Source organism: Fringilla coelebs (assembly GCF_963513975.1).
Source record: "Fringilla coelebs genome assembly, chromosome: 5".
NCBI classification, from domain to species: Eukaryota; Metazoa; Chordata; class Aves; order Passeriformes; family Fringillidae; genus Fringilla; species Fringilla coelebs.
Window position 1 is genome coordinate 15,876,820 of NC_140033.1, and position 16,029 is coordinate 15,892,848.

The window sequence follows — 16,029 nt, forward strand, 5'->3', positions numbered from 1 at the left end:
AGATTTCCTTCACCTAAACTTTATATGTAGATTTATTGAAAATATTGGGAAACTTACTAAATGTAATTTTTATTTCTCTTGAATTTTGATTAAAGAATTATTTTTTTAACTGTAAAATAATTATGCTATCAGAAACTGCAGTAGAAGTAGTTTTTATAAAATAATTCATGTCCAAAAGCTGACAGTAATTATATAACTTCTTGTTCATTGCACATACATACTTATTTTCATTGAAATGGAAAATTTAGATTTAGATTATGCCAGTCCAAATTACCTTTATCAGCAAATTAGCTTCTGCTTACAATTACTTACAAAGTAGGAAGAATTAGCTTCTTTACTCAATGCATCTTCTATTCCAGTCTTGCATCAATTAGGTATAAAGCACAGAGTTTAGTAATCCATTTTTCAACTTGTTTAGACCAGAAAGCAACTTTCAAGAAATTCATTATGCCCATTAACTACCATAGTTGAAATATCACAACTGGCACAATTTATTGTTCTTCATTACTTACTTTTAATGGCTACAAACAACCAAATGAAAATAGTTTCTGCTGTGTGAAGAACAAAAATTTTGTGAGTTAGTAGCTTGGCTTAGAAATAAAACTGCCTTTTTTTTTTGCATTCTGCTTGATGTACTAGATTATTGAATCATAGTAGTCTGTAACGTAGGTATCCACATGTGACATTCAAATAATAAATTTACCCAGTATCTCACTTCAGTATATTTAACTTTCAGCTAAATTTTACTAAAGCAGAGGCAGACACACAAGAGTAATTCAGCATTTGGCGTGAGTCTAATAATCTAAGTGATCTAATAATGGTGCAGGAGAGCTGGCAGAGGACAGGGCTCAAGGGGTTGCAGTGAGTGAGGCTGCATTTGGCAGGTGAGCATTCACCAGTGATGTCCTTAAGTGTTCAAGTCCAAGGCCAGCTCTATTCAATATTTTTATCAGTGATCTGGATGCAGGAGTTGAATGCAAGATTACCACATCTGCATATGATACTATACTGGGGGGCACTGTTGACTCTTGAGGAGCAAGATGCCTTGGAGAGGGATCCTGTTAGATTGGAGCATTGTGCAATCACTGATGATTTATTTAAGATTTGAAAATTTAACAAGAACAAGTTATAAGTTCTGCACCCTTGATGAAGTAATTCTGAGCACAGGTGTAGACTGGGAGAGGAGGGGCTGGAGAACAGCCCCGAAGAAAGGGATCTGGTTTGTCCTGGCTGGGAGGGCAAATCCCATCCTGGGGTGCATCAAATGCAGCATTCCGAGCTGGCCAAAAGACTTGATTATCCCACTGTTTATTATCCCACTGTGTTCAGTGTTGGTGTGCAGTTCTGGGCCTTACAATTTAAGAATTTTTCTATATTTGTGTTTATATTTATATTGTGGAAGGGTGTGACTTTAGGAACATAAATACCAGGTCTGCTGAAGACTGCTTTAGCCACAGATAAATGGAGGCTGACAAGTGCTATGGAGAAATACCAGTGCTTAATACATTTTCATTGATATTTGTTTTTAGTTATCATTGGAGACAAAATGTTTTAAGTGGACCTTTGGAGTAATGTGTTGTCGTGTCTTATTTTTTTAAAAAGCCCTCATTTTTGATTGTTTTAAAAATCTAAAACATTTGTACTTCTAGCTTCCATATTGAAACAACTGTTTTATATTGGCTGACACTATCATTTAGCCAAAACGACATCCTGAGGGGGGAAAAAAAATGAATAGTTTCAGTCTTTATTATAATTTAGTATCACTTAACTTCTGTTACCTTAATCTGTAGGTAATGTTTCCTGTAATAATGCTTCCATACTCTTGGGATTATTCTTTTAATTAATTAAGTGGTTTAGTGCCTTTTAAGATATTTCATAGATTTGTAAAGTTTGGAAGATGTGCATTTACTCATTGTTTTAGCTGTGAATTTGGATAAGGGATGATCTGGGCAGCAAAAATCTCCAAAGAATGTATTTATATACAGAAAGAAGTAGGAATGTCTCACTTAGGCTTTAACAAAGACTTCTTGTCATAAATTTGTCCAAAATAATACATTAGCATTTCTTCAGTATTTGTCATATACACCATGCTAATGTCATGTTTGAGCCTGTTAACTAAAGCCTGTTAATAGAATGTTTGTGATCCTTTTTGCAGAAAATTCTGTCGATATAGACTAGCCATGTGGTAGATTAGTTCTATTAGCTCTAGTAATAACCCATGCAAGTGATTATCACAGCTTTCAAATAGTATGTGTTCTACAGGAAACACAGTGTGTCAGAGTACAGGTTTAGAAACCACTCATTTGTATTGGTTTTATTTGCATTTATTTGTAATACCAAGAAAATATTTGAGCTGTAAGTTAGTTAAGTTTTCTCACTGTATTTCCTACACATTAATCTCACTTTTTCTTGCCTCAAATGAATACAACCTTTACATGTCCTTTCCTTATATTTCTTTACCTTCTTAATTTAATAATTTTTTTTGATTGCCAAAATTTTATTTTTGGAGGACATTATGTTATTTGGAAACCATGTTTCTTGTTGTGTTGTCCCCAAAAAAATTGTAGCCTAAGAAATTAGTGAGGATATATGTACCTAATGATTTCACATTATATTTTGTGTATTTTTGTGGTACATTTTAAAACTTTGATCTTAATGTTTTATTGAGATAGTGCAACTCATACCAGTTATTTAGTCCATGAAGTGGCGGAAAAATCAGACCAGTTTAACTAGTGTTTAACTAATTTATATTTTGAGTGTTCTCGTTTTGTTGTGAGAATTTGCATGCACCACCACAAGTTTTTTCCTTGAGATTGGAGAAGTATTTTATTGTTTTAGACAGTGATCTTGATACTTCAAGATTTCAGAAAAGCTGCAGTAAAATACCTGTTTATTCTGTCTTCAGAACAAGTTCATAGGCACTTGGATCAGCATGAGGTGAAATACTTGCAATTTGCTTTCCGTTGGATGAATAACTTGCTGATGAGAGAAGTCCCTTTACGGTGTACCATCAGATTATGGGACACATACCAAGTAAGTACTTTTTTAAACCTCCATAACTCTGGTAAAGTGTTTTGGACATGCCAGTACCTTTGTGAGTGGTTTTTCTTGAACCTTTTGCTTTAGTGTCATCTGAGAATTAACATAATAAGAGAAAAAACTTTTCACCACTACTTAGAAATTTAATGTCTTCAGTCTTCTTGCCCTTCAAAGCCAAGCACTTGATGTCATGATAGTTTATAATACTAAATTGAACACTCACTCAAAGTTAATGTCAATACTCCCTTCTGTCCCTTCAGAGAAGTGAAACATTGAGTTGTGCTTAATCAATGCCCTCCATCGATTCTGAGTTCCAGGCTTCTTATTGTCCATCTGCTTAACTACTCAATCCAATATTAGCTTTCAATCTTCAGTTCTCAACCTTTGTCCTTTGTCATGTCTTCTGTCTTACTGTTTGTTCAGACAAAACTCAGTGTTGCTGACCTCTGGTTGTGGCAATTATTTTTCCTCGATTATTTATTTTCTTATTGTCAAGAGGAAGAATTGATGTTTGAGAAAAGTGGTTTATGCATTCTTAGTTCTATTACTTGATGTTCCAGTAGCTTCTGGTTGCAATTCTTGACTATATGTTTAAACTATATGTCCTTATCTACCAGCTTTGTTGTTGAAGTTAGTGGGGGAGGGAAAACTAGCAATATTTTAAATTCCTTAAGAATTTTCAATTGTATTAATCAGTAACTATGAGATTAACTCATAATTTATGCCTTGTAAAGAAATTTAGTATCTTTAAATATCGTCTTTGTACCTACTCATTATGTAGAAATGTTCTATTGGTTTCATACGCTTTAATGCCAGAATGTCTACTAGATCATTTACCCAGACCTGTAACAGAGGGTGAAGAACTGCTTGCTCTTCATTTAATGGGTCCAGTATGTTGTTTCAGTGAAGTCTGATGGATCCAAATCTGATAAGAATACGTTAAGAAATGAGGAATTATCAGTTCTACTGTTAATCTGTTGTAAGAAGTGGTATCCCTGCAGAGTTTATCTTCAACAAATATCTGAATTGAACATGGCTATTGTTTTCATCTGAGGTTCTTTCTCCTCCATTGTTTCATTATAATATCTGTTACTCATTGTGATATCTGTTATTACCTGGTGTTTTATTCTAGTGTAAAAAATTTATTCTTTATAAGATGTTTCTGATAATTTGAAAGACTGAGCTATTTAAATGTTTTACTGTAACTAATTTATATCCTTTTGAATAATTTTTGTTGCCGTTGCTGCAGTATTTCTAGCTCCTGAAGGTTTTTACAATGCTATCTCTAGCACTGCTCTTGGTACCTGATCATTAGCCTTATCTATATGATAAAATAATGTGAGAGAGCCTCTTTAATCCAGCTAACTACTGATATATGCCCCCAAAAATACATGTTTTTGACAGAATTTCAATTTAAGTTCATCTCTGAGCTATGATTTTATGATAATGTTGAGAATTTTCCTTTGAAAATTAAGTCTGGGGTTAATTTCTCAAATTATTGCCATTGCCAGTCCATAGGCACCTCTCAAGTTGCACTTCAATGGGATCTTTATCCATAATAATTCTGATTATTTAATTATAATTTTTAAAAAATTGTGACATATTTAAAATAGTATTTGGAAGCTTAATACTTTAGTATTTGCATGAGATTTCCAAGGGTATCTTTTAAGTCAAGGTATCTTCAAGGTGTTTTTATCCAAACACCTAAATGGAATTCTTATATGCAGAGTGGGGACTATTTCTGTGTATTAAACAAGCTTAAGGAGTAATTCTGTGTTTTGACTCAGCAGGTGCAGCAGATTTGTGCTGTTTTCTAGGTTTCATTATTAGTAGACTGTTCTCTATGCATGTCTTGTCTAATAGTGTATTTAAAACCAGGAAGGAAATCTTAGACATCTTTTTCTGAAACAACTTCAAGCAATTCCTCAAGCTGCTAATCAGATTTCAATTGTGCTTGTATTATAGTGATTATCAACCTATAATATGGATCTTTTCACCCTGATACTGTGGGTACTAAATGCAGTGAATCTGCAAGAGCCAGTAAAGTTCATGCAAAGTTTTTGCTAAGGTGTTAAGCAATAATCTTACAGGTTTTTACTTAACTTGTCATTAAGCCATGGTTGCCTGCGATTTCTGAGTTAATTGTTTACAGCGGAACTAGCAGTGCTGCTTTCTGAATGGAAAACACTTCAGAGTTGGAGTTTGTTCAGTTGGTTTTCTTGTCTGTTTCATATTTTTAACTGTAAAGCCTGCTATAGGCCAAAATATATCTCTCATTTAGAGATATATTGTTAAAGAAGTTTTTCAGAGGGTTTAGCTATGGATGGACCTGTGCTGTTGGATTTGAAAGAGACACATAAAATGACTAAAGGCAAGAAATAGAATTAGCTTTCCAGATACAGATGGGAGGAACAGTCCTACTAATAATTGTAAGGGCTGGATAGATGTTTAACTACTTTTCTTCCTGTATTCAAAGGCACATGCTTTAGCATGTGCCTGTACTGACTTTTATCCCCTGATAATCTTGAACTACTGTAAACAGAATTGGCTTTACCTGCAGTTTAAGTTCAGAAAGGTGAACTGATCACGTTGTTATGTAACATCAGCAGGGACTACAGGCATTCATCCCTGCACTGTTGATGTCGGGGTTTTGCTCAGATTCTACCTACCTTGTGGCTCTTGGGTAAGGATGGGGCATTTTGAAGGCCCTGTTTACAGACATCTCTAGTCCCAGTGTGTGTAGTGATGTGGGAATGGCATAGGAGCAGTGTCAGATGAGGGTTCAGGAGGGATGGGACAGTCAGATTCCTTCATGTGGAAAGAATAGGAAGGCAGGCAGAATTGTCAGGTCTCTTCATGTCTGCACCCAGAGTGCATTCTGGCTCTGTTTCTTGCAGAAATCCAATGAGAAGAGACCAGTGGCACCTTTTAAAAGAGAGGATCTGCTGCTGCTGTTTTCATGGAAAATAACATTTTTCTCTCTTTTGTTTTCCTCTCTCCTCATTGAAGCTGAAACCATGCCTTGTTTCACCAAGCTGCCTGTTTTCCTCTGTTTCAGTGGAAAAATAAATCCTGTGCTGTTTCCAGCTTAAATTCTAGATTGGTGATTCTCACAGCAGGCCCCAGTTTCTCATAAACTGCATCAGAGGGTTTTCAAGGGAATAACAACACACTTAAATTGTCTGCTGTTGTGTGTATTTCCTAGTGTGAGAGATAACTGCTGTTGGCTGGAGGTGTTGGAACTGTGTCCTGTCTCTCGGTATTTGTTACTGTTCTTCCAGTGACTTTTGTGAGAATAGAATTGGACACTTTAATGATGTCCACCTCTGTAGTGGAATGTATGGTAGTGAGAGTACTCTGGCTGGAGTCATATTCTCTGTCTAGTTTAATTTAGGATTCACCAGTCAGTTGTTAGGGTCTGTGGAGTAAATCGTTGAACATATCCAAAATACCTGTACTTGAGCTATTTAGAGTTGAGGGGAAGAGAAATTTGGAAAGGCTCCCAAATCCTCACGTCAGTAAATGCTCTGTTATTCTGTAACTGTATCTATGAAATCCACTAAAATACATCAGTGTCTTCTGAAGAACTGTGTAAAGTAGAAAAAGTGAAGACATTATGAATTTTGCTTACAAAAGATATGTTGAGAAAGCTTTTTAGCTGTAAGTATTTAGTTTGATTTATTCTTTAACCTGTATTGCATTTTGATGAGTGAATTATCCTTCACTCATTTCAGGCCTTGGTGGTGTTTTTTTGTTTGTTTTTTTAAATTTTTTTTTAATGCAGTAAGTATGTTGTAAATTTTTTCAAAATACCATTTGCTTGTTAAGTTATACCCAAGCCATTTAAAATTTAAATCTATAGAAACTGATAAATATGAATGTTCATGTCCACAAACCAAAATAGTGTAACATAAGACCTGAGTTTTCTCTTTTATCATATCTTGCCTTTTTATCTTATATGTTATCATCTTTTTTGGCACAAAGGATTGGTAAAACAAAGCGGCGTGATGGCTGAATTATTCAGTAAATATAAGTGTTTAACACATTTCCATGGACTTACAAAATACAAGTTAGTTTTATATTTGGTCCTTGACAGAAGGATGCTTTGACACTATTTTAAAGATTTCTTTGCTATTTTAAAGTGACTTCTGTAGGCTTCTAACTTTAACTCAAGATTTCACATACTGTATTAGAAGAGGTAGAGATGCCTCAGTGCTCAGCATCTGTGCTGTCTTACTCTAGGTAAGTATTTTATATGCTTACCATCAAATCTCAGAAAGTATCCTTTCTTCAGACTAAGACATTTGATAGCAGTTTCCATTGAAGTTTTTATTTTCATTTATTTAAATTCCTAAAATGTGTGTTGTCCTTCAGGCACTTGTAAGATACGCTGTGTTTAGGTAGCTGTGTACTCCTGTGTTGGGGATAGGAAGCAATGCAATTTCAGTGGTGGCAGCCATTCCCAGTTCTTCATCCTTGACTAGAAATGGCAATACAGGGCTTGAATGTCAGTGCTTGTAGCAGTGTTTAGTTTTGAGTATCAGTATATTTAACTGCTTAATTATGGAGTTCAAAACTGCATTTGACTTGTAGGCGGTTTGCAGCTGGAAGGAAGTCTCTAACAATGCCATCGAATTATCTGGATGCAGGACAACAAGGTGTTATAGTGACTGGTGTTTTAAATAGGATAGGAATTTTCATAGACATAAAAGTACTTAATTTTATTTGTTTTTCAGGTAGACTGAAGTGGATGTATTTTATGTAGACTGTAGTGGATATATTTTTCATTAAATTGTTTACCTTCTGATCGGATGTTCCCGCATAAATTACCTTATTGTGCTGTCTTTTGTGCAGTGGTTTCTCTGTGTAACTCACCATAGTAGTAGTACATAATTCACAGAAGACACACCAACACAAGTTTCTTAGCTAAAAACTTGCTCAGAAAAAGGAAAACGGAAAAGGAAAATAAAGTAGCAGCTATGCATGTTAGTTTTCAGTTCTAAATACATGCTGTCATATGCTGTGTGAATGTTTAGAGTTGAAGTGTACAGCCTAATATTTTCACCTGCCAGGAGGCATTTTTGTTTCATACCATTTAGCTGCCTGCTGTATTGCCAGCTCACCAGTAAGCAGCTGAAGCAGTTGACATGAATAATGCACTCAGACTCATTGGAAACACAAAACCAGGGAGGTGAGGTAGGTACTGTTTACAGTGCCCTGCTGTCCTACTTAGCAGCATTGTCCTGTTCTTGTGTGAGGAAAACTTTACTGTGACCAAGATACTTAAAGCTTACTGTGTAAAATTAGGCACAAATGAAAGAATTTATAAAATCCTACCATGTAAAAAGCAAAACAGTTACAAAGATTAACAAAAGACACAGAAAAAGGCAAATAATAACACCGATAGAATTTGACAGTACCAGTGAGTTGATTTACTGTCTCACTGCTGAAACAGGTTTTTCTTGCAGTTCAGTTCCCTTCAGCTCCTTGGCAGCATCTATTAGTTTTCTTCACATTAAGGAAGTGAGGAGGCTGATGAGAACCATAGCTGGTGCAAGGGAGAGAGGATGAGAGAGAAGAGCTGTGATTTCAGCTGTAGTGTTAGATCAGGATGATTGCTTGTCCTTATTTGCCATCTTTCCAAAGCAGATTTTCTTTCTTGGTAGAGGGTACATTTCTCAGATGTGCATCCCTCTAAGTAAGATAGTACGTTTCTCAGATTTCATCCCTTAGACAAACTTCAATAGGGAGCACCTGTTGGTGGTGGAGCCTGGCAGCTTTATCTTTCTTCCTGAAATCCTGCAGGTGGGTCGAGAAAAATACATTTTTTTCCTTCTTGAAATATATTATTTTTTCTTAATTAGGGAGGCTGATGCTTTCTTTGCCCAAAATAGATACTGTTTTTTCTGGAAAATGTAAATGTATTGACCACCATTTATATCTTCCCTTCTTCAAGGAAGGCTGAAGTGTATTTTTCATTTCTTTGACTTGCATGAAAATAAAAACGAACACTATCTCATAATGGACCTCATGCTTTATTGACCAATATGGTAACAGACATATTTGTTTCCTGTTTATTTCTTGGTATCATTTATGTAGCTCATTACTAAGTTTTGATTAAGGGGATTTTGTTTAAAAGTAGGCATCTAATGTTAAGTTTTAAGAAATAATATTGGTACAATTTTCCAGAAGTGCTGAGAATCCATTTCTCCTCTCAAAGGTGAGTACATAAGATAATTGTTCATGGTTAGTCCAGCTTGACTGTCTTAGTGGTTCATGTCATGGATGACATCAGATGTTTATGCTTTGCAGTGTTTTTACCTCTGTGTGCATATCCAGACTACATTTCATTTGTCATTTTATTATTCAGTGGCACTACAGCTTTCTGAAACTTTTTGAAGGCAACTTTATTTTTTGCCAGTAAAAGCTATTAATCTCTACCAAACTAATATTTTTAAGACCCCTTAGTATTTTATTGAACAACGCAGATTCTATTCTGTTATTTTTGTGCTTTTAATTTATGAACACTTTCTCTCTCATTTGACAAAAACTTAATTTTAGAGTCTGACTTAATTACCTTGTAAGAAGCATCTGGACATATGAATATTTAATATTCAATTACTAGCGTGTGGGTAGGATCATGTCTTTCAAATTTCTAGGCATTTGTCAATTTGAAACTGGCTAGTAGGTTAAATGTTCTGGAGTAGGGGAGACAGACATAGTGGGATATAACATTTCCTGCCAGATATAAAATGCAATCATCAAAGTTTAATTTTCTTAGGAAATAAAGGTAAAAAATACTGTGCGTCTTGGTAGTGACTCTTTTTTTCACTACCTGCTGTAGACTGTAAGAGAAAACAGCTCTTGGGTTAAAAGCATCAGTGTCCTCAGGAGGCTGTACTCAGGTCATGCCTCTATTTTTGATCCTGCCACCTGTTGTTTCCTCTTGGGAATGTTTTTAGCTCCCTACCTCAGAGCTGGAATTCACCAGCTGTTCAATTACTGTCTATTGAGCCCAACCTTGATCTTGCCAACTTCCAATATAATTCAGGAAAACCTTTTCACATTGTTCTCTTTAAAAGTAAATGTAAAAGTATGGTTTAAATCATATTTAGTTATTTGGAACCATACGAGGGCATGAACAAGTGAGAGAAGAACTTTTTATTGCAAGACAGGCAATCCAAACGTGTACCTGTTTTAACATGTCCTTGTTCTAACTCTCCATTCCTTTGGAAGTTTCTCAATCCCTTTGTATTCAGCAAATCAGTATTTTCTTGTGTCAAGAGAGTCCTGATACATCAAGTTTCTGTTGAACTTGAGCAGTTAAAAAGTTTTTATAGTTTTCAAATCTTTGTCAGACAACAGAGTGTCATTGCCTTCTACCAAATGGGTCGTTACCTTCTGGAATAATTTTGTTGCCAGGGCAACCTTCCACTGGCAAGAGTTGTGCTCATTAGGAATTTATTGTGGCAGGCAATTATATTTCAATAGTACAGCACTACTGAAGTCACTACCTCTTATTGTTTGTCTTGGGTTAAGTGCAATCTGAAATAATGGAAAACTCGAAGAAAAGAAGATAAGAGTGTGAGTTAAAAAAAGAACACACTGCTTTAACCATATATATGTACAACTTTATGTATATTCTTTAACATGCCTAAGTATTATGTGCACAGAGGAGAAAAAACAAATTTCTTAAGCAAGAATTCAGCTTTTCAGTGTGAATTTAGAATACTCTCATTCGTATATGACAGTGTTTTATATATGAATATAGCTCACAGGTTTTTTCCTATAATAGAAAAAAGCCAGATGGTATTTAAGAATTATAATGGTGTGTATGTATCTTTTGTTGCTCATCCAAGTCTAGGTTGTTAGTTTTTCCTATTTATTTTGTGGTTTCTTGTGGAGAGACAGGGTTCCCAAATCCTCAGTGAAAGCAGACAAAGTGGGTCCTGATTTTCTGCTGGACCACGTTCTAGCACAGAGCAGTGTGCACATTCAGCTTCCCAACTGGGATTGGCAGTTTCACTGGCACTGGCAGGTATAAAACTGACAGTGGCAGCCTCTATGTATGACTCCCCGCGACAGCTGAAGTTGTTAACTGGCACAAATGCATGCCTTTGAATGGGTTTGCCTATTACTTGCCAATAGATGGGAATTTCTATGTTTAGAGGTCTGTCAGATCTAGAGCTCCAGAGTTCTTGGTCTGTCGTTCCTACCAGTGGGCTCGCTGTGAACAGCAGAGGTGGGGTTCAGTTTGAGATATAAACACAAGAAGATAGGTGTCTTTCTGTAAGTTTGTGTTCATTGCTGTGTTGGGTATCTAAGCAGTAAATAAACTCAGAAGCCTAGAGAGAGATTTAGAGTGATTTATGAGATGGATGGTTTAGAGTGGCTTATCAGCTGAATGCCTTTTAGGCTCCATTGAACATATTGACTCCATCTTCATTAACTTTGTAGCATAAGTAACACAGCATGCTGGTAGGCACTCAAATTTAAAAATCTTCATCTCAAAATGGAAGCTCTCTGCATTTTTGCAAAAAGTGACTTAAAATTCTTTTCATAATATTTAAAAGGACTAATGATGTGAAATTCTTGACCACTTGATCAACTGTTTTAATGTCAGTAAATGTGAATTAGAAATATGTTTGTGTATTGGTAATTTTTGTCCATTTTTCTTTGGAGGTATTCATTGATATCAGGGAAGATTCAGTGTGGAAAGTAAAAGAGGGAGAAGGATAAGAACCCATGCTTTTTTATGAGGAAGGTATTTAGACATGAAAAAACCAGCAAATCAAAACTCAGTGATATGCATAGGGAGCCTGTAGGTTTTTCTAAGTTCAAGTTCTTTAGGCAGTACTGTTGAAATAGATGTTATTTTTTCTGTGGTTAAATGAAAGTTGATTGGGAATGCAGAGAGAGAGTACTTTTTCTTATGCTTAGCTTAGTTTAGCTTGAAGAATGTGAGTAATCCTATTGATTTCAATAGAACAACTCATGAATTTTTTTATTTAAGCATGTACTCTCAAGTGCTTTATTGATCAGGATCTTGATGAATGAGTATAGAATATTTGTAGAATGTTAGATACAGTCTTGAAAACAGTTTGTTTTGCTCCTTGGCTACTTTGAAGTAGCCAGTGTTTCTAGAAGAAGGCTTTATTAAAATTAATATTGTTCTCAAAGACCAAAGTCTGGAAAAGAATTGTGTTGCTATACAAGAAGACAAAAAGCAAGATTTCCTTTCTTACATCCATATGCTCTGTAATGTTATGCTTCTTCCTCCCATAGAGCCCTTCCTCACTGAGCTTCACTGATGTTTTTAGACTACATTACATTTAAGAATACGCTACGATTTCAAACTGTTTAGTTTAATATTTTAAATCTACTTAGTTTTCTTTTCTGAAGCTCCAGTTAGTTGTGTTAGTTATTGTTGTTTGTAGAAGTGAGCGCTAGTAACTAAACCATGACTGCTATTTGACTTTTCCCTTTTTGTTCTGGTGTCGTGTTGTTGTTAAAGCCTGAACAAATGTTCAAAGGTCCTAACATGTTGTACAGTTCTGTGGTTCCTTGTTTCAAATTTGTTGAGACATCCATAGCTAATGCAGCCTGCATAGAAAATCTATCAAATGTTAAAGATTGTTTTAACTCTTTTCCACTGTGTAAGACATAATACCTAGATTCAAATACAACTTTGGGGAGGGCAGGGGAGAAAGGACAAACTAAAATTTGACAAATCCAGTAAAATTCAGTAAAAATAACTTCTTTATAGCAGCATAGATCCTTGTGAAGGGCTTATGAAATTGGTATAATTACTGTTTGTTTCTGAAATGCACAACCTCATTAGAACTACATGAAATTATAAAAATCTTATCTTCTTTTGTCTCTCCAGTCCTTTAGCTCCTAGTAGTGATCACTACTTCTTTATTTTTCTGGCCTTTCTTGTATTCCTGATACGTGACATTTTTGTGCTTTGCTCTGCCACTTGCATTGTCCTTGACTGTCTATTTTGGAGCTATTCTGCCCTTTCTTCCAGTATCACAGGAGTTCTTCATTCTTTTTCACTCTTCCTCCTCCATCCTGCTCATGGGTGATCTGAGGCTTTCTTACAACTTCACTGTCAGCTTATGCTGATGATTTGCATATCTACTTTTTTTTCCTGACCTGTCTTCCTTAGTTAAGACACACGTTTCAGAACGTCTGCATGACAGTTCTCCTGAGATAGCTGACGACAGTTACTGATACCAAGAATTCTTCTTTTCCTCAATAGAACTCTTGGTTCTCTTATTTCATAACTTTTTCTAGTAGATTCTGCATAGGAGTTTTTGGTTCAACATATTTTTCTCTTACATTTTCCAGACAATCTGTGCTATACTTTTCCCTTACAGAATTTTCAAAAGCCCAATTCCTATTTTTTTTTTTTTTATTTCCATCTAATACAAATAATATTAATCCCTTTAAATCGAATAGAATATGTAATTTTCTTCTTCTGTCATGACTCAGATGTTCCATCATTCAGTTCCTTCATTTTCTTGACATTTTTCTCTGTAAGTATTCATATGGTTATTCCAATTTAGTTTCTATTCTCCCATCAGTAGGTCAGAAAATACTGGTCAAAATCTCCAACTATTTCAAAGTGTATAAAAATCTGATGAATTTTGGCTGTTCTGTGCTTAGTTGGAATTGATTTTTTTTGTAGTATGAAACTGAAATAATGCTAATAATGCTGCAGTCTGTAAGTGAATATGAAGAAGTTCTAAAGTGACGCCTAATATGGCATCAGAAATGGACAATGGTTTTCAAGTTAAATCTGATTTTAGCAGTCCTCTGGGCTGTCTTTAGTAAGCATTATTTCACTAAATCTTTGCCACCTTTAGCTGTTAAGATACATTTCTATGCCACAAAAAAACTTCAGCGTGGAAATTTTCAGTTGTCCACTAGTTCAGAAATAAAGTGTCATGATTATTCAGATCTCTGAACAGAGTATATACTGTGAAAGTACAAATGGTGAAATATATAGTTAATATACTGGTTATTCTGTACAAATCAGTTATTACTAATAATTACTACATATTTTAAATTAGTGAATTAATTTGATGCTTCCATCTTTTGTTTTGTTTTAAATTTTGCCTAGTCTATTTACCTTCTTGAAAATGTATGTCTGTGAATGAACATTTATTTCTCTGTTCAACCTTTTTGGCTACACCTCAATCCATTTTCATTGTGTGTGCAATAAACAATAAACAAACTTGTACACGCGAGTCAGTGGGGAAGATTCATTTCATGTAGCTCAGTTGTCTTCAGTAAATGTTCCATAGGGTAATGATATCTTTCAATGAAGCTAAAATTCAATGTCTTTAAAACACTCAAGACTAAGTATAATTTCTGAATCACAACTTGAGCATCATTGCTGTGTTGCAGTACTGTCATGACTTTGAAAACAATGAAAGGAAGACTTTACAAAGTGAAAATACCTGTTGTGGGAAGCATCTTTCAGAGACGTGACTCCACATCTGCTGTTGTAATTTTTGAAAGTTGTGACTGGTGGTAATTGAAGGAAGATAAGTTTTGATATGTGGATTAAATTCTGGAACTGGATTTTTCTGCAGTAAGGAGGGAAAAATAGGACTTGATTTTTGTTTAATTAAGAAGTTAATTGTAAGAAGGAACAGTGTACTTTATATGGCTTTCTCAGTTTGTATTGACCCTGATGTTTGAGAAATACTGAGTTCATGCAATCACATAGAAGTTTAATTGTGTGTTGCAAATGGCACAAGTTTCTCATTCATGTATGCTGACAGAAGTTGCAAAAAATGGATCTGGAAACTTCATTTAAAGGTGACTTATGAAGTGAATTTAAAAGGCAATACTCTCTTTTTTTTTAAGTGCCTCTGATAATTTGTTAAGTTGAACAATACCCTTTTCTCTAATGTTTATAGTGGGTTCTGTACTGAACTTAGCAACTATTATTTTGAAATGTTGAATATTATTACACTAAGGATACTTCAGCCCACTTTATCAGAATAGTAAAGCACAGTTGTATTTAGCTGATTACTGTGATTTCTGTTCATTCCATTTGCAGGGGTTCACAATGCTTTAATTTGCAGGGGTTCACAATGCTTTGATTTCACACAGGCTAGCTTTTATTTCTCCGCTCTTTTGAGCAGCGCTGACAATTCACCAACCTTTCTACTTTTGTTTCCAAGTTTTTCAATTGCAGCTTTTGTATTTTCCTTGTTTTTTTGAAATTAAAATTGTTTTCCCTCTCCAGTACCATTAAGTTGTTTTAAAGATGTATTTTTTACAGCCATGGAAATGAAAACTTCTAGGTTTTTGAGCAGTGTGGTGCCAATAGCCATGCTGCTCATTATGAGATTTGTACTTGCAGATGTTTATATCCTGTAGGAACCTCAGCCCAGGCTGCTCTCATCTTCCCCTCATCTCCTGTTGCCTTCAGTTACTTGCTAATGTGAATGCTGACATAAGCTTTCAGATAACCCTATTCAATCCATCTTGCATAATCCTGGGTTAATTGGACATTATGTCGAGGCCAGTAGTGCATTTTGTTATTATATGGAAATCAGTGCAGTCTATTAAATGGTTCTTAGTCAGTATCTAATGTTACTCAGTGCATCTTCAACATCTGCTGAAAAAAATTAAAAAGCTGTGCACATTTTACAAAAGTCAGAGTACTTGTGCTTAGTTAACAAAAATTCACATATATTTAGATTTGATGACATTGCTGTATCATGATTACATAATAAAATACATGATAAAATTAATAATTTATTTTTGCATCCATAAATCAGAACCTAGCACAGCAGGTCACCTTGTCATAGAAAGAGCTCTGGTTAGTCAAAAGCAGGTCCTTCATTTCATAAACCCATGCTGACTATCTTGCAAATTTTTCAATTTCTGCTGTAGTATTTTTTTTACCTGTATAGCTCGACAATTCCAGAAATTGTCATGTAGTTTTCCATATATGTAAAATAGTTA

General features: G+C 35.0%; 1 protein-coding gene across 1 annotated transcript in view; it reads left to right on the forward strand.

Moving 5' to 3' along the window:
* TBC1D22A (TBC1 domain family member 22A) overlaps positions 1–16,029 on the forward strand; it is a 140,738-nt gene that overhangs the window by 71,210 nt on the left and 53,499 nt on the right. Inside the window, exon 11 of the mRNA XM_084206529.1 lies at positions 2,906–3,033. Coding sequence (XP_084062655.1) covers positions 2,906–3,033 — 128 coding nt within the window. The remainder of the gene's footprint in view (positions 1–2,905; positions 3,034–16,029) is intronic.